At 45.9% G+C, this 19,486-nt stretch overlaps 1 protein-coding gene across 1 annotated transcript in view; it reads left to right on the top strand.

Moving 5' to 3' along the window:
- LOC8040971 (transport and Golgi organization protein 2 homolog) overlaps window positions 1-19,486 on the top strand; it is a 107,168-nt gene that overhangs the window by 86,070 nt on the left and 1,612 nt on the right. Inside the window, exons 3-6 of the mRNA XM_040205527.3 lie at window positions 2,851-2,965; window positions 4,916-4,989; window positions 12,579-12,735; window positions 17,757-17,867. Coding sequence (XP_040061461.1) covers window positions 2,851-2,965; window positions 4,916-4,989; window positions 12,579-12,735; window positions 17,757-17,867 — 457 coding nt within the window. The remainder of the gene's footprint in view (window positions 1-2,850; window positions 2,966-4,915; window positions 4,990-12,578; window positions 12,736-17,756; window positions 17,868-19,486) is intronic.

A 19,486-nucleotide genomic window follows, 5' to 3' on the forward strand; every position in this document is an offset into this window, starting at 1 on the left:
TAGCATAGATGGAAGTACAGCACACGTCAGTTGCTCGTCTGGGCTACCGGGGAGCAGGACCGCTGGTGCTAAGATGCGCTTCGATAGAAATATCGAAACCTAAAAACGTGTCCAAATTAAATTTCTTTTTTTTTTTTTTTTTTGTTTTAGACGTTGTAATACGTTGCCCCTGCTTTGTATATTTCTAAATGGAGTTGATTTAGTGGTTTTTCAGGATGCATACCAAGTTTCTCATTGGAACCATATGTTTATTTCTAGTAACTATAAACTTAATTAGTAATTGATTTTAAAGATTTAGCTAGTTACTCGTATGTCTTTTGGATCGTGCGCGTTTCACTTTTTTCTTCTTTCATAAAACATGTTCAATCAATCAATCAACTAATAAAAAGACAATCGTAATATTTTAGTTAACTAGACGACTTATCGTGCCGATTAGGCCCTGCTATTATGGGCTCCTGATCGTGCAACTCACGTGCAGAAACTGCATTAATGTACCTTTTACGGTTTTTTTTTTGTTTTGTTTTTTTTAAACACATGTGGAAAGTTTAAAAAATACCAGGTGTTTCAGCAAGAATCCTTTCAAGAATCCTTAACAATGAGGTGATTGAGAAGAAAAAGGGACACTTCCCGAGAACGAATTGCCAGCCCCGGCAAGCATTATTCTCTCTAATCAACTATCTGTTGATATTGGAGAGAGAAGGGGGGGGGGGGGGGGGAATGGGTTGTGTGCAGTGGCGTAGCCAAAAAATATTATCGGGGAGGGGGGGGGGGCGGGGAGGGGGGGGGAGGGGGGGGGGCTGTTTCAAGGTGCTGATGCAGTTACACACACAATAAAAAAAAAGATGTGTATATATAATAAAGTAAAATTTTGGGGAGTGTTCTGACACCTCAACACCACCCCTGGCTACGCGCCTGGGTTGTGGATACCGAGGGGGGTACCAGAAATGTCTGTAATCAGATGGAGTCCTGGTATGAACAATATAAACATATAGTTCAAATCAGAAACTTCCTGAGCGTCATTGAAATCCACTAAATCAGTCAATTTTAGAGCGAATTGAAGCACGTGTGAAGCACGCTGGAGCGCTAAAGTTACCACTCGTAAAGCAGAAGCAAGGCTACCCGTGAGATAAGGTGCCCGGGCGGTTTTTCCGCCTCTTACCAACCGCGTTTTCTCTCCACCAATTTCATGCCTTTTACAGGAGTGGTAACTTTAACGCACTGCTGCACTTCCCACGAGTCTTTCTAAAAATTACTGAGTTGGTGACTTTCAATGGCGCTCAGTGAGTTTCCAGTTGGAATCATCTGTTTATTTTCACAAATTAAAAAACGAATTAACAAATTTCAAATCGTTATTAGACATACCGTGACGATTGGCCCCTCATTTTATGTCCCCCTGGCCGCATAACTCACCTGCACAATCGGCATGTGTGTAGTTTTTACGGTGTTTTAAAGACAAATCTGTAAAGACTAAAGAACACCCTGTGTATGAAAAAGTTTGCGAGTGCCACGGTTCGCCCGAGACGGATCGCAAGCTGAATGAAGAGAAGGCCAGGCGGCGGAGAAATTGCTACTACATTCTATTTACAAAGTACAAATACGAACAAATGGCAAGTCAAGAGGCAAATTACAACAAATATATTTACAAAAATACGTTTACTATGCAGTTTAATGACAGGCAAAGAGGCGTACCCCAGTCCCTCACATCAAATGCCCCTGAGAGCTTGTTGCGTGGACGAACGTCGAAGAGCTGCAGCACCGTAGTCACTTCGAATCCTGGACTTCTGAAGTAAAAAGGGTTGCTGTTGCAGCTTGGACGTGGGAAGAGCTCGGCAAGTCCCGGGCCATAGCCATAGACCTTCTTGCGGAGCTCCTCCTACGACCAAACCTCAGGATTCGCTGGCCATCCTGTCTCCTTTTCCTTCTACCTTCGAGCTCTGTATTTTGCAGTCCACTTCTTTCTTCTCGCAGAACCGTGACCAGCAAGCAAATTTCAAAATTCACTTCAAAAGAATTCAAGCGTCTCCTTCTCAACGTTTTTAAAGTAGCGTAATCGTAAAATATATCAAAGTTTTGCATTCCCAGAATTATATACACATATTTTAATTCTTGTTATGAATGACGACATATAATGATTACGAAAATAAATAGTAAAGGCGCTGCTCCTACTTAGTCGAGCAGGTATATCGATTTTCCCCGTACACAAAAGTTCGGAGTCTATACACGAGCTCATCTCTGTTACGTCACGCGCGGTGGTGGCGCGTCGGGCGCACTTCCGGTCTGGGGCTTTAGCCAGTGCGGTACAACCGCTAATCGGGGGTCTTCAACGTGCACCACGCAGTAGTGATACACGACCGCACGCCGGTACGATGATCATCCAGATCAAAACGGGCAGGGTCCCTGGGTTCTGCAGCGCGAGCTCTCGCTCCACGTGCTCCGAGCTGGTGTACGTTAGCCCACTCGGCCACCGGTCCCCCCAATCTATCTATCCTGTCTCTTGTATTCTTCCACAGTTTTCTCACGCTGCTCGCTGACTTTGGCCATGTATGACAATCATCTTTTTGTCCGTGTGTATGTGTTTCTGTGCGCTTTAGCCTACGACTGCGGTTTGACTTTTGATTAAACCGAGCGTAGAGGTACCGACTACTGTCTTTCGACAATCAGGACGGCAGCGACTACGAGAAAAAAAAAATAAAAAAGTGTACGCCTGAGAGCAAATGAGATGTCGTTACCTTTCTTATTCGCGGGGCCCTTAGCTAAACCTACTACTTGCGTGAGCGGGTCCCTCCGCCCACGCTGCGGCCACGGGGGCGAAATTAGGTCATGTTCACCCGAACCACGCATCGTTCGCAGGTCACCTTGTTGTCAAATACCTGGAGGGTCAGCACGACGGCGCATCCTACCTCAGGGACTTGAGCAGAAGGGCAGAGGACTTCGACCGCTTCCTCCTCGTCACGCTGGACATCAGGTCAGAATCGCACTCGATTGTTTCAGAAACTTGAGAATCTTACCGACGGACAGGCCGTGCCTTGGCAAAATCATCACTTTTCGAACGTAACCAATCGGCAGCCTTTTCAACTCGAGTCGAGTTGAGAAGGTTGGTCAGCTGTCCTTTCTAATCTGGACATCAGGTCAGAATCGCACTTGTTTCAGAAACATGAGAAACCAGAGATGACAGAGAACATGCAGGCGAGATGGTGAACTTTCGACATCTTCAACACCCGACACTAAGGAACAAGAACTCTATTCCCAAGTCTCGCGTGTTCAAGATGATGAGAACCCGTTTTTTCCTAACCCGAGCGACGCGCTGATGCGGCGAGAAGAAGTGTGTGTGCCGTTCTATGAGTCTTTTGAGATCTGAATTTTGTTGTTTAAGCACAAACGCCTAAAATGCTTTTCTTTGATAAGTATAATATACAATACATCGCATATTATTTACTAGTAGCAAGCTTCATTAAAAAAAAAAGACAAGCGGAGAACTTTGAACATTGATGGGTCTCAAGGTCTCACTAATAAATGTGAGCAAACAAAATGTCAACCCGAAGAAAAACATAATCATCACATTTCTAGCGTTTAGTTGGTTAAGCCCAGATAATAACATTTTGTTTCAGTGTGGGTTTCCTTAACAGGTCAGAGATAATCGCATTTTCTTGTAGGACATTATGTTATAAGTCATGTGCAGGAAATTAACCCTTTGCCTATCGAAAAAAATTAAAAAAAAACGATATGAAAATACCAATTTTTTATGTGCCCTATAAATTTAATATGCAATACAAAGGTCAAAAACAAATGCCGAAATATTTATTATATGAGAAATCTTTAAACACACTGCAAAAGAAAAAGGGACTAAAGTTCCGCTTCACTGCATTACCGCGAACAGTTCACATCACCTTGCACATGAACGTTCGGGCCGGGCGTACCAGTACTGCAGACAGTTCACAGCACATTGCACGCAAAGTGAACGCAAAACGTGGAGGGGCTGAATAGGGATTTTCTAGATTGATTCTAGTCCATGCCGACACGCCGACACGATGTCCTCCTTAAAATCGGAGTCGTCTCAGCTCAAATCCAATAACTCACTTGCATTTCTATCGCTGTTCGATGAAAGATTCATTTCCTCGACTTCCGAATCTAAAGAGACGTCACAATATCTTCGTTTTTGCCTCAATTTTGAGGCAAGATCATCGCTACGAACGCAGCGACCAGAAGTTGATGTCGCCATTTTTAAATCCCCTGTTGCCTGCGTTGGAACAATTTTCTGCATAATTCAAAAATTTACCAGGTTTTTATTTTCCGTGCAGCGCCATCTATCCACGGCAAAGCTCACTAGAAACACGTGGACTAGCCCAGTTCGTCTATGGTAGCGTATTGGAGCCCGAATCAACGTGGACGAGCCCAGCTCGTCTTCGGGGCGAGCGGTACAAACAGTGTGGACCAACTCATGTCGTCCATGGTAGGGAAAGGGCTTTAAGGAATGCAGAAGCGCATCCCAAAACGACCCCTCCCCGCTTCCAGTTCCTCTGGCCGAGCACTAAGGGTGGAAGTCATCTTTTGCAAATTTTAACGTGAAAGTTTATCCCAGTGAGTACAAAAACGTATTTTGTGGGACTTTTAAAACTCGCTTTAATTCGGATTGTGAATTACCTTTGACGCCGAAGTTCGTAAAGAAAACTGAAAGTGGTGAAAAAGATGAGTGAAAGGAGCCGCTCCTGGGCATGGTGTTTCGGGTTATAAATGTGATAGCCTTTCTTGTTTTCTCGCTGCGTCATATTTGTTTACATGTTTTTTGTTTTGTTTTTCCGCACAAGCCACGTCTAACTGCGAACTCGGAAGTGAAATCGCACCATGTGAACCAGGCATAACGCGACTGGAAAGTGATTGCATCATAACATCTGCTCATTGAATCCTCCTCTCACAGACCGTCCAGGCAAGACATTGAAGCGACTTGCTACACCAACGCCCTAGACGCGCCACCCGTGCCCTTACAACCCGGTAAGGCTTCCTGTAGTTTTATTTGTTTCTGCAGACGCTGTCTGAATGTGTGTTTCTTCGTTTAAAGTTGATGGCCTAGTTCACGGGTCGGCAACCTTTTCGCTGCAGCGCCAAATCGCCGCGAAACAGAGACGAAGCGGGCTGGATGAAAAACCGAAGAGGTGATCAGCTTCTGAACATAAACGATATGACTCACAGTGAGCTGCTGCGAACCCCGAGAGATTGTGTGTGTATGCGTGCCAGGGGCCCGTATCATATGGCCTCGCCGGCAGCCGGATACCGACAACTGGCTTAGCTGGTTAGACATCACAAAAGCAGTTATTGTGAAACAAGTAGAAGACTGTGTTCTAGCTGTCCTTTGCTTTCCTTCTTTTTTATTCTATGTCAAATTAGTCATACAGTAACTCTCTGCGGATGTGTTCGAAGATGCCTTAGAGCAAAGACGCTTTGAACTTGCCTCAGGTATGTATTTGTTGATGTACGAGCAGAGCAACTGCAACATACAAGGCACGAATGTACCAGACTCACCAAATATCACTGCCGCCATCATGGTTTATCGTTGCAGGCTTGAAAAGCTGTGCCAAGTATGCGTAGGCGAAATCAATAGATAAAATTGACAGCAATCTCCAATGTCCTGTAATGCGTGGACCGCAGTGTATACGATAGTTTACCCAAGCGGCAAACTTAATGTGATATGTCCAGCGAATGTCGTTCCGCTTACGAATGACAAGAATCCTAATCCCTGCCACGCGCATTTGTTTTAATGCAACTTAACTCCACAAGTGTGATTAGAATATTTAATATAGTAAACTGTTTGGGTACCGTGCTCAATAAAAAAAAAAACATAGCTTAGTAGCTGACAATCTCTTCAAGAATATTTAAATGTATACTCCGTTCACCCTTAAAAAGATGCTGAATTAAACATGTTAGTGTCTATAATATGTGGCGCACGATCTTTCCACGAGCCAGCAGCCGCCGGTATGCGCCAGCACACGCAACGAAATCAACGTCACGGTCCCCCATTCACGCTAAATTAAGCAGAAAACAAATTGGGTTGTGTGTATGTTTATACAGCCTAGAACTTGGTCTGCCTTCAACGGGCGACGAGTCTCCCAGCTATAGATGAGAAATTTAGCCAGTGCAATACAACCGCTAGCCTGGGGTGTTTAACGTGCACCACGCAGTAGCGATACACGACCGCACGCCGATACGATGCTCATCCAGATCGAAACGGCAGAGGGGCGGGAATTGAACCCAGGATCCTGGGTTCTGCAGCGCGAGCTTTCGTTTAACGTGCTCCGAGCTGGTGTGTGCTAACCTAGTGCCACTAAATAAGGATTTAGTGGCTCTACGCTAGCCCACTCTTCCACCGATCCCCCCGTTCACGCTTAATATGTCAGTGAAATGTGTGGGCTCCAGCGAAAAGGAGGACAAGCTTTTCATCTCCACAGTGGGGTCTGGTGTAAAAGGTAAGCAATTAATTGGTATAACAAGCACAAAGCTTTCACTTGTGGTGATGAAAAGCATATCTTTGTCCTCCATTTCATCTTAAGCGCGAATGGGGGATTATGACGTCAATGATGTACTTCTTATAGTCCTGCCGGACATTGTGTTTAAATAAATTTGAAATAATTTTATTGTGTGGTATATCTATTCTTGTTAAAAAGGTTTTTTTTCTGTGTGATGTGAAAAATGGCTGCGTACGCTTTTTTTTGTTGTTGATATGTTGCTTCTAGCTAACCGTATTTCTTTTTTAGAAAGTGCTATATTTTGTAGATATTATGAACAGAAGCTGTGCGTATATTTTTCTGGTTTGTGCGCGACCTTAGTATTTTTGATAAATATTGGTATTTTGATTTTGGTATTTTGTATAAAAATATTTTAGCGTGTTTTATTTTTTTTTTTTTTTTTTGGAAAGTTAGTCCTGCTGCCAATCTCCAAACGGGCCCCAGACCCCGTCAAACTGCCTTTGGCAGCTTTTTGTATGGGGCACCGTTGGCTAAAAGGCCAAATAAAGATTGATTGAATTTCGTTGCGTGTGCTCGCGCACACCGGCGGCTGCTGGCTCGTGGAAAGAACTTGCGCCACTTATTATAGACACTAAATTGTTTGCTTCAGTATTGTCTTCCTCTTAGAATAGAAGCTCAGCCTTCAGGGCGAGCTTTCTTCCCTTGCGAACACAAGTGTGAACGTGTAGACACGCGCAACCAAAGCAGTGCGGAAGCCAGAGATCTCGCGCTGAAGGCGGAGCTTCTAGTCTCAGCTTAAGGGTCATATAAGACGCTTTGCAGCAGCTGTGCATGGGTGCCGCCATAAGCGACCTTCAGTTTTTGTTACCTTTTATTACAATTACTTCACTTGGTCATTACCACAGCTGGGCAGGTTATTGCCCTTATAGGTCCTGCTGTGTCTTTCTCCACAGCACTGACCTTTGTGCAGGCTCGTCAACGCCCGCTTTAGTTGCTTGGCATCTGGGAAAGACAACTGAAGGTCATCAATGGCTGCTGTAATTTGGCGCGTGTGTAAAGCGCCTATATTTATGTGTTTCTTTTTTTTCTGTTTTTTTTTTTGTTTTTTGTCTTTTTATTGTGGATGATATCCGTTGCTTTTATTAGTGCTGACTCCGAATCTAATACCATTTGGCCTCGAATCTGAAATCAACTGGTGACTGTGGCATCGAGAATTGTCAGAACGACGAATAAGAACCCGATAAGTGAAGAATGACTTCTTTTACACTTTTCATTCTGAAGCACAAAATTCGTTTATAAAATTCTGCGATGTAGTACCTTTAAATACCAAAATATATATATATATATATATATATATATATATATGCACGATTGCGTATTACTAAAAATGTATGTGCCCCTTTGTGTCGATACAATTTCAAGCGCTGTTCTTCACTGCGCCCCTGCCGTCGATATTTGCAGTGACATTTGACACAGTTAGCGTCAAATGTCACTTGTAGCCGCCATTGAATGTCCCTGTGTGGCAGCAGACAACTGAGATCAAGGCGGATCTTAATCGATAGAAATTACATCAATTTCGCCGCTAGGCAGGGGTGAGAATTTCTTTAGAAGTCATGTCACAGTCGCTTCGGAAAGCGAAAAGTTGCACATACATGGGCGTTACGTGAAGTGACCCCACGCGGCGTCAGCTTACGTGACCTCACGTGAGCACGTCTCGTGACGTCCGGTCACATGCCAAGTCCTGAATTGGAACGAAATTATACACCAATTAAATTTACCTTATAAATTTAGTGGGTTTAATTTATGCCAAGACACACGGCCGCACAGACGTGCAAATGTCTTGAAGTAGGGGCTTCGGTCTAAAAGCCTTCCACGCTCTCAAAGTTTTGATATGCGACAAGGTTCTTCCGTACGAGACGTCGTCGTGGCCTAGCTCCCGTAGGTCAGCATGATGATCGGAGACTCCGCGGAAGTTGATGTTGGTACTGAAGCCAAACCACAATATTTTAATGCGAAAGCAGTAACTGTCCCATGGAGAGAGCCGACGTCATCAGCTTTGAAGCCGCGCCAAGCGGAATCTTAAATCCTTTCTCCACGTGAAGCCAGCTCCCAGCTATGAAACCACGCGAAAAGCCTAGTCAAACGACACCTAGTTTCTCCGATCCCAAAGGAGTGGAGTAAAGCTGATGGATTTCGGCTTCGGACCTATTTGCTAGCGCGCGTCGACGAGGCTCCCATTGGCCGCTGCGGGTTAGATTCAACGGCCGCCACCCCATGGCGCTGCGTGTCCATCAGCGCGAGGGTAACACGAAACGTCCAAGGTCAGAGCGGCAAGGAGAGGGCGCTGCAGACGAAATAAGGGAGCGAAAGAATGACGTGCATGCTTTCGCATTCACAACTCATAAGAAGTGCTTTGGTGTACATCGAGCCTTCTTGTTTAGAAACACACGAACTGTGCTTTTTATGCTGATCCAACTAGCCCACTTTAATAATTTACTACAATAACTGGAGCCGATTGCTCTTATTTTATTACAATTTTACAAAATATTTTCTCTTGGCGCATTTTATTCACCCGAAGCTGTCATTTAGCAAGCACGGCCATATTTTTCCTGCTTGATAAGCAAAGGTGTCGCGGCAATATCTGGCAATATCAAAAGTCGTACAATGAAAACAATCAGCATTGTAAACTTAGTTGAATGAGTGAATAAACTTCATTGCAGTAATCGGTTATAGTACCCTCAATTGGAGCCCCTATAGTCTGGAGCCCCATACGTTACGGTCACCGGCACGGCATGGTGCACCAGCCATTGCTGGCCGGTGACCGTGTCATCGGTCAGCCGCTCCTCCCAGAAGGTGGGGGAGGGGTTGGGAAGAGGCGAGACAGAGGAAATGGCATTGCCAGACTATGTGGAGAAGGGTGGGACAATCGCCGCAGTGCGGGTACTGAGGCGGACCGCGGGAGTAGTAGAGGGGCGTCGGGAAAGTGTTGGTTTGGATTTGACGCCTACTGTGGGATCTGCGAGTAAGGGAAGAGTGAGGAAAAGGATAATGTCGTCCAGCGAGGCTAAGCTCAGTTTCCAGAAAATCACGTTTGATCATTTTACATATTCGCTGGGGAAAATTAGCAAGTACGCAAAGATAATTATATAGTTCAAACGACACGATGCACTATACAGAGACAATTTTATCTAAAACTCATTTAAAATATATACACAAAAGAACTTGATGGAAGAAACAAAAATCTTGCGAGCGAGTTGATGTATACCCACAGACCCCGATGCTTCGTGTATTTTTTTTTTAATGCGCGAAATAAGAAGGAAATTTGTTCGCCTCCCCTGACTCGTGCGGTTGCAGAAGTTTATTTTTATTTTGTATAATGCTAGAGTTCCTGTATAGGCTCTCTACAGGAATCAGAGTTGCGCGTTTGATTCTACGTGCCGCGTGCCGCCCTCGCCGCTATTCGCCGAGGTCCGATCACGTGAGGAGCCGTATCAAGTGTCGTGCAGCAAAGTAGACGTTGCACGCGCCCCGGCGTACGTTCCCCGGCTTTTGAGCGCGCCGCGCGCCTCGAACGCGCGGCGCTGCTATTCGCCGAATTCAGTCACGTGAGGAGCTGTATCTACATGCCATGCATGAACGCGCAACTCTGGCTCCCGTAGGGAGCCTATACATGAACTCTATCTAATGCTAAGCGAGCGCTCCCCCAAGCGACAGCCTCAGAAACTGTAAGGGGTCGGTAAATTTAACTACTTGGTCAAGGAGGTTATGCTCTTGTTTTTGATTGCGCCTGTAGCTGCATAGAAAAAGCTGGAAAAGGTAAAAGCCGCGCCGAGCTTCGGCACAGAAAAAGTCACCCGCACGCACAATTAGGGTCTTTTTTAGGTCATCTGTTGCGAACTATCTCAACCCTGCGGTGCTAGTCGAGGTGCCCTTTCCAGTTTTATAATCTGCGAATTGCCGGACTGTTCATTCGCAACTTTCAGCGATAGTGGTACCGCGGTGTGAGAATCGCGCTCTCTAGCTCGTGGATGATTGGCCTCTTAATAAGCGGGCTTGCCTACACCTTCCTGGCGTGAAAAAATAACGTAAGGCTCTGATACTGCTCGTATATAGCAAAACTAAAATTACTCACACGTCGCAGACCCAACCTCGTACCGCTGTTCTACCACGATCATCCAGATGACAGCCTTTTTGATAGGCACCAGTGCGCCCCCTATAGGTTGTGAAAGTTGCGAATGCCGCCGTAGCATTTCACTCATGATAGGGTCGACAGTCGCAAAATATTCCTTCCGCAATGCTAACTTGCAGTAAAACACAACTGGCGGAAGAGGCGTGTTTGTCATTTCAAACCTTTTGCAACGGAGCTGTTAAGGGCTAGTTTTCCCAGGATCGTGTCCGTCCTCAAATGACCTGATGACACAAAGCTCTGGACAGCTATCGCCATCCATAAGTGACGACGGCAACCAGACAACCGGCTGACCGGTTGTCTGGCTGCCGCCGTTGCTCATAGATGGCGGCAACCTTTCGAGCCTTTCCACTGTGGCTTGCCGACTTGCGTCAGGCCATTGCTTCATTCCCACCATTGTACAGCTTCGCTGGTCTTCCTTATTCATCAGAGTGGAAAGGCTGACAGTTTTTATAGGGGTTCTGTCGGCCATGTGCTGCGAGGGTTTTCCAAACCTAGTTGCATACTAGAAAGGGATATACCCTTAAGGATGTCAATCAGCTTGCCCCAGGGCTTGCATCCTAAAGCCGGGGTCACGCTGCTTATGCACCATACAATGGACAGTCTCACATGCTGTAGGTGTAACTGCGCGTAACAACGAAGACTAGGAGAAGGAACACACGACAGAGGACGATCGCTGTTTCGCTGCTTCGCAAAGAGATTCGACTCCATATACATTATACAAAGGGCAGTCGGCAAACAGATTCGAACGCAAGTCACCATGAGATCCGTGCTTTGAATGCAACATGCCAACGAGTTCAAGGAGAAACTCGGTACGCTGCATTCAAACCACGGATGTCGCCGTGACCGATTTTCGCAGACTATATTTTGTACGACGTATGAGGTTGGTTGGGGAACACAGCTGGGGAACACCGGCGAATACGTATGCCGGCAATTTTAGCGGTCCTCTACGACTTTTTGCTTACGCGCAGCAAGTTCAGAAGCAACAAGCACCGCATGCAGTTTTCACATGCCCAGAAACGGCCAATATACACATTTTTTCACAAGGGCGCAGCCACCTTGAATGACGTCACTTCTGGTATGCGTTTAAACATCGTTTTGATCTCTTTACGCCGCTGAAAGGTATTCCCAAAAAATGCGTGATTGTCACAGATTCTTGTTTTGCCTCACCTATATTTTCTCGCATATTCCACGTTTAAATGTATTAACACTTTTTCGTCCCGCATACAAGACATAAAACCCGCGTGATTGAGAACGAAAGGAAATTAAGAACCTGTATAGCCACAGTAAATCGTGCACGGGATAGGAATCATCACCCTCATGACTGCTCCAGGGCCTTATACGCTCGACAATTCAAAGACAGTTTCTGACAGGTGATCTCCTCCGCAATTACGAAGGTTACAGCAGGTTGCTTCGTTCTTGTCAATATTTCACGCAATATATCTAACTCCAAAAAAGCATCTCCAAGTAAAAACTAATGATAGAAGCAAACGTTATGTAATATAATCGCTAAAACCACCTCCGCGAAAATTGTTTTTAAAGGGCGAACACTCTTCAAAAAGTGTTTTCGCTTCACTTTACTGTATAAGACACGTTTCCATACCCTTTTCAACATCATTCAATATATGAAATGTGTTCCATGAGACAGACCCCTATTGTAATATAAAATTGGTGTATCACTCAGAATGGGTACGAAAGGGTATAGCCATTTGTGTAAGTCTTTAAAATAGAAATTTTACGCACTTAAGAGTCTAAAATTACCTTAGTGAGTGCACTGCAGCTGAGCTCGTGCTGTCTCACAACTGTTCAAATGCTGCTTCATACCGCAGGCGGGGGAGCATAAAACAAAATGGGGGGGGGGGGGGGGGGGGGGGGGGGTTGGTTGTTTTGAAGTCTCTGATGATGGCTACCATTTTGCAATTCACCGCCTGCAGGTTTCCACGCCTTCGGGAACAGCAACCCGCTGCGCCCCTGGCGGAAGGTGGTGGAGTCCCGGCGTCAGTTCAGCGACATCGTCAGGCGGTTCGGCAAGACGAGCCGGAAACAGGCCCTGGTTGACGAACTGCTCGCCATGATGCGGAACAGCACAGAGTACGAGGACAAAGACTTTAGATTTCTTGTTCACAAAGAAACACTGGGAGGAGTTTGGCTGTTTTATATTAGAGAGTTATCGTAAACAATTCCCCCTCCACTTTCCCCCTCCTCTACGCTATCCGCAGAGAACACGCAGCTATAGCGTATGCTCGTCGCAATCCTTGCCTGCAGAGTTCCCGGTCTCTTTGATAGGATTCCACAGAGCGTTGCGGGTCGGCAGAAACGACCTACGGAACTCCCTGTTATAAGTGAAGTGCGTACCTGAGGCACCTTGGACAATGCTGACCAACTTTTATTCGAGACGTTTGATTCAAACACCACCAATCCGTAAACAAGTAGGGTTGCGCGTCGAAAAGATTGTGAGCCTCTATGGTCTTACAAAATGTGTCTAGTTTAAACTATTTACGGCGTGCGATGGAGGGCGGAGAGCATTGGTGTTCTTCTGTGGTATGCAGCAACACCGCCAGTAGATAGGACAGTGGGACATCTCCTCGGTGTCCGACGAAGAAGTCACTGCGACGGAAATGGGTCCGAGCAGTCCGACGTGAACGCAGGCACCCAGCGTTCTCTTCGCGCTAGCAAACAGTTCGCCCTGTGCTAGCAAACAAAACCTTCCATAGCACACTTCTGAACCGGCATCTGGGTTCACATGTCGCCGGATCGCGAATGCAATGCAGCCGTCGGGTGGCCGCTCGGAGGTTATGGCCGCGAATCGAATGCAAACGGTGAATCGTCCGAAATCGTGTGCTGAAAATCTTAAAACATTTGCCGGTCATTGCTCGATGAATCACAGTCTATTGTTTCCTTTGGACGATTGCGACAGCCTTGAGACTGCTTCTGACGCTGGGTAAACAAGGTCAAGATGCCCGAGTGCTGGTCTTTATACAACATCTTATGCCACGACAAGACGCAGGACAAGTCAAGTTGCAAGTTCATTTCGGTTTCGGTGTCATAGCGTTTTCACGATTAGAAACCACAAACAAAAAAGTTCTGGAAAATAAATTTGCCGCTCTAGGTTGAATATCATGTACTTATTTAGAAATTATGTTCACTTAAAACGTTCATATTGACGCCAAAGAGGAAATCACGGTAGAAGAGACCATGCATTTCCTATGGAAAATTCTTATCCTTATTCCCAGCAACTACTGTACCTATTGGCGTCGGAGTGTTTGTATGCGTAATATACTAAAATAAGTATAACAGCTTCGCAGAGTTACTATTTTCGATTTTGCGTTCATTATTTTTTTACGGGGCTTAGAATTCCGAAAAGAAAGACTATTTTTTTTTTTAGCTTCCACTTTCAAGCGCCCCAGAAAATAATTTAAAGGATAATATATACAAATTGTTATACCGCCTGGCAGTGTAAAATGTATTTGTGAATCTATATCTGTTAAACGATTTCCTTAATGTATCGTCCTTACGAAAGTAATTGCGGAAGTTTTCGCTTCGAAACTATCCTCTTTTAAACACCATTTTTTTTCTCTACGCAGTGGCGCCATCCGTGATCGTGCTTGCTAAACTCCACGTGTTAGTGATCAATGAGTGTATGCAACACTCTATTACTCCGCTGCGAGGAATTCACTGCGTGCGGTCGTGTGGTTCACTTAGGGTGGAGACACCCGCCATTTTGTGGCGAACTTTGCTATGCTTTCACCAGCTTCATATTGCGTCCATCTTTCCAGAATTTTCGTTAAACGCGACGTTTTTGCACCACGACTTTGTCACACACACTCTACAGGATACACACCCAATGAGGAGCTAATACTGACCTTAGGTGCCATATTGTGGCGCTCCATTAGCTCCATTATGTCTCCACTCTGTCAGCGGAAGCGGCCGGCAGATGGAGACACCCTATAGAGCGTGACCTGGAAAAGCGCATTCTATGCGAGAAATCTTGTACAAACAAAAGTCTTCGACAGATCTAGGCTCACGCACCTGTGCCCTGCTCTGTAAATATGTTTTTTTTTTTTTTTCACTTTATGCGGAGCCGAGGTCGAAGCTACAAGCACCAACGTGTTGCTCCGAACGATGGATGCACTACATGATCTCGCGTGCTTGGGAGAGGCCCGCGGCTCGAACTTGTAGCTTCTGCTACACTGATCAGTCACCCGCAGATCCCAGGGATCCTGGGATCAATCCCCAACCTAGCCCGTTTTGATATGGATGAGTATCGTACCAAAGCGTGGCCGCGTATCATTACTGCGTGATGCACGTTAAAGATACCAGGCTAGCAATTGTAGTGCACTGGCTAAATCGCTCATCTACAGCTCAGACACCGCACACCGATTTGGGCTGAATAACTTCCGGCTGTATTAAAGGGATATTGAACCAAAGATGTTAGTGTCTATAACAAGTGGCGCACGATATCTTTCCACGAGCCAGCAGCCGCCGGTGTGCGCGAGCACACGCAACAAAATTTACATCACACTCCTCTATTTACGTATAAATTGGGTACGGAAACGAAATGCTTGTGGTTATTTCTTTGTTTAGATATGGCCTATGTTGTGGCGGCAGCCCAGAAGCACCAGTCTAGACTTTTGTAGCGTATCTGGCTCCCAAAGAAAGAGTCGCGAGTTCGAATAATGCCTCAAAATCTTCAAATTTTTCTTTAAAATGAATTACTTTATAAAGGGAAATCATTTGAAACATGCGGCGATCTATTATTCTGATTATATGTCATGTTTTTTATACACTTTCATTCTACGCATGACATCACGTTTGACGTGAGCGTTTTTTTTTTTTTAATTCACGCGCGAGGTCATGTGGCTGTGACGTCATGACCCTATCGACCAATCCTGGAATTTCAAGTCACACCACCGACATCGGCTTTTTTACGACACGAGCTCCTTAACGTTATCACGTAACAAGGTTGCAAAGCAGCGGGTATATTCTCATCTTGTGCTATTTTAGTCTCTTATACGACTAAAAAATCTGGTCCTTGTAGTCTTGATAACCGATGTTTTTATTTTTCTTGCATTCAGACCACGGACATTTAAAGATCCAAAAACGTGAATTTATACCGTGAAAAAACATTGCAGTGGATTGAAATTGTGTCTGTTAGATATTTCCCATACAGTCGTGGTCCCCATAAGCTCTCTAAACGTTTGTTGTAATCACTTGCCTTTTACATTTTCTTGGAAGCCTACTAGTGGTCTGTCCTGGCAGCCCATCACCGAGAGTCTTTTGACCGAGGGTCAGTCGGCTCAATGCGGGGTTTAGAGATCGGTCGGAGTCTCTTGGGAGATACCGTGAGCTCCACTCCACCTTACGTTTTGGGACATTTTCTCTCGCCGCTCGCACCCTGCGTCGTAGGCAGGGTTCGCTTGTTGGAACTGCCAGAACACTCCCATCTCCTCGGTGTTGTCCTTGCCGTCGTCCACCTTGACATCAGGGTTATCTTCATGACGGTTCGCGGCGTTGCTTCTGGCTTGGCGGTCACCGTTGTTCGGTGGCGCCTTGATCGCCCGTCGTGCAAAGCCGCCAGGCCTGCGACGTTGACGGCGTTGGGGGTGTCTGCTCGGGGGGCGCAGGCGGACGTGTACCTTTTTGGCTTTCTGGCGACGCGTCCTCCACCTCGTACTCATCCATCGTGAGCTCCGTGACTGTATCAGATGAGCCTAAACATGACCGTTCAGTATCACTGCAGCAGCAGGTCTGATTTTATTGGTGCCACGTCACTGGGCCTGGCCAATGCCCAAGGTATGCAGACTTCTGTATATTACATCTTCCCTTCTTTAAGTTGGGGTTGTGGGGATATTTATACAGCGTGTAGTTGGTCTGCCATTAAAGTTGCGACGAGTCACACGCTGTAGATGAGCAATTTAGCCAGTGCAGTACAACTGCTAGCCTGGGGTCTTTAAACAAAAACGATATACATACAGGAGCAAATATAATTAATGGCAAAAAAACACTGACATGCAAAAGGAAATTCACACACACACACACAAAAAAAAAACGAGACTTAGATTATCTGGTTGAAGTTTTCGTCATAAGTCAGGACGACTCGAGGTCTCCACTGCCTCGTTGATCTTCCTAACTGGGTCCCCTGCTGACTAGATGTACTGGGTGTACTCCCAGCTGTTCCTCCTGGAGCTCTTGCTACGTTGAGGTGGTCTCCTGCAAAATCGTAACTGTGTTTCTTTTTTTTTTTTTTTTTTTTTTTTTAGTAAAGGAAGACGCATATTGGATGATTACCACACTGTTTCAGCCAGCCCGGAAGGGAGGGGGGCGGGGGGGGGCCGGCCGTGTTTGTTCTTGTAAACTTTACATTATATCGACTACGGTGCACTCGAAGATAAAGCAACCTCGCTCCCCCCCCCCCCCCCCCCCCCCCCCCCCCCCCCCCGAAAATAATTCCATGCTACGCCACTGCCGGGATGCGACCGTTGTCTTTCAAGGGACGCGGTGGCGCGAGATCTTGGTCAACGTTGGTTCGGCGGTGTGCCGGCGGTAACCCTCTTTCTCCGAAGCGAATACGCTGCGTAGTCGTCTGCTTGTTGATACGCGCTTCAAGACATTGCTCACCGTTTAAAATCAAACAAATCACACACTATTTAACAGGAATTCTTAACGCTCATTGGTTCGATAAGCTTCCTGCTCGACAAAGCTCAGTGAGAAATCCAGATTTGGCTAACGCAAAGAAAAAGCTTGGTAATCTGCATGGCGGTTGTTTACCAGCAGTGCTGTGCAGCGCTGCGGGGAAACTCCACCTTCCCCTTCTCCGCTAATGATAAATTGGCGGTGGAAGCCACGAAGAGGAATGCGGTACTCTGGTTCCGCCATCTACTACTCTATTCAGAATGTGCTAACGTTGGAATGTACCTAGGGCATGCCCTGTTAAAGTCTCCTAGATTAAAAGGGGCTACATTTTCCAACGCTACCTAAAGACAAAGCGCAATCTTTCCGCTCAGTGTTCAAGCAGTGAGGGTCTGAGTCAAACGCTCACAAGGCCGTAGGGCAGAACATTTGTCCTCATTATCCTCGCCTGCTTTAAAGGTGGCTGCCATCTTTGTTTCCAGGTACTTCCCAGACGCGCAGCTCCTGAAGGACGCAGAAGGGCGGTCCGAAGAGTCGCTTCGAGGCCTCAGCTCCGTCTTCGTGAGGGTCGAGGACGAGTACTACGGATCCAGGTACCCGAATAACGTCCGCCATTTTAGCTGTTGCCATCCAATTCTAACCTAGTCGTTTGTAGCGCGAAAACTCCGTATCCCTGACGTCTCCACCAACAGACGTTTCCAAGTATGACCTCTAGGCGCCACCACTTGTTTGCTGTTGTGTGTGGGCACTCGGTGAGAGGTTAAGAACCCAGTAGATGCCTCGAGCACCAGCTTCCTGCTTTTAATAAAACTTCGGTGCACGCGCAGTCAAAGCCCGGAGGAAGGTAACGAACCCAGCGAAGGTTCAGGAACCGATGTTTCTTAGCCTGTGCCCGCCCTCTCTTATACACTGCCATTTACTTCTCTACGTGACTTGCCACTTTCCTAGGGTGTCACTAGTGACCTATGTACGTTGTACTAGAGCTTAAAGGGGAACTCAACAGGTTTTTGAGAGAAACGAGTTAGAGGAGAATCCTAAGGAATTTTTGTCCCGTGAATTTGAATATCCCGAGCATTTTACCCGCACATATAATTAGACGCAAAAAGAAAAAATGAAAAACCAACCACTCGGTGTTATGTCATACCCAGAGGTTTCAACTAAAGCCATTAAGTGAGCTGCGCTTAAAGTATCAGCACTCCGTTCCCCGACAATGTTCGCCGCCATTTTGGTGCTTGTGCAGAGCAGACGCAACTGCCGATCGTCATTATTCAAAAGTGGGACTTCCTCAGCATTAGATTCGGTGTTAGGAAACTCGTGTAATATTGCTTTGCTTTGTCGCGAATTGTTTAAACATTTGTGGAGGGCGGAAAAGCGTTTCCATTGATTTCAAATAAAGCTTCAGATAACTGGAAACCATGATTTTAAGCCACAATATGGCCAAGTATCGTTACTCTGAAGCGTAACTTATTTAGTGACACTAGTTTCAACTTTCAACCTTTACTTTTTAAACTTAAACTTTCCTTCTTTTTTTTTTTCTTTTTTCATTAATTCATCGCATCTACTCAATTAGTTGACTTTGTTCACCTCTTTTGTGATACAAGCAGTGAATAATCAGTTGTGAATAAGGCTCTGTCATTTCCCAGAGTTGCTTCCTGTTCTCGTCTTTGGCGCTAAAATTTTGTCATGAATAGCCAACAGTTCGCCCAACAGTCAATTTTATTTCAACTGCCTCGCGCGTGCCGCTCGTAAGAAAACGCTTTCAATGTTTTTGACTGCTCGGGTAAGGTTTGCGGAAGGTGTGGAAACGTTAAGAATTCCCTCCTGTCACCGAACGCACCGGGAAGGAAGGGCTTCGGCGCTATTTGGAAAGCGCTCGTGTGGCTATTCGCTACATTAATTTAAACTATGATTTTGATATTCCTGGTCCTGGAGGTCAAATGAAGACGATTTAAGTGTTTTCTTCTCAAATACAAAACTGATTCTGTTTCCCTTTTAAGGCTGGTTCACCCATTTCCGTTTGATAATGACCGACGGCGCTACGACTCCTTGCGTTCCACTACGGCGCGTTGCGCAGTGTTGAAACCAGGTGGCACCAGTGTGAGCACTTGAAAGGTCCTGAACTAGACTAATGGTTTTGCAGTGTGCGCGATATCAAGTCTATGCACTATACAGAAGAAATGGTCGCTCTTTGTTTTCGAGAAATATCGATAAA

This window comes from Ixodes scapularis, unplaced genomic scaffold (genome assembly GCF_016920785.2).
Source record: "Ixodes scapularis isolate PalLabHiFi unplaced genomic scaffold, ASM1692078v2 PGA_scaffold11__112_contigs__length_91849675, whole genome shotgun sequence".
NCBI classification, from domain to species: domain Eukaryota; kingdom Metazoa; phylum Arthropoda; class Arachnida; order Ixodida; family Ixodidae; genus Ixodes; species Ixodes scapularis.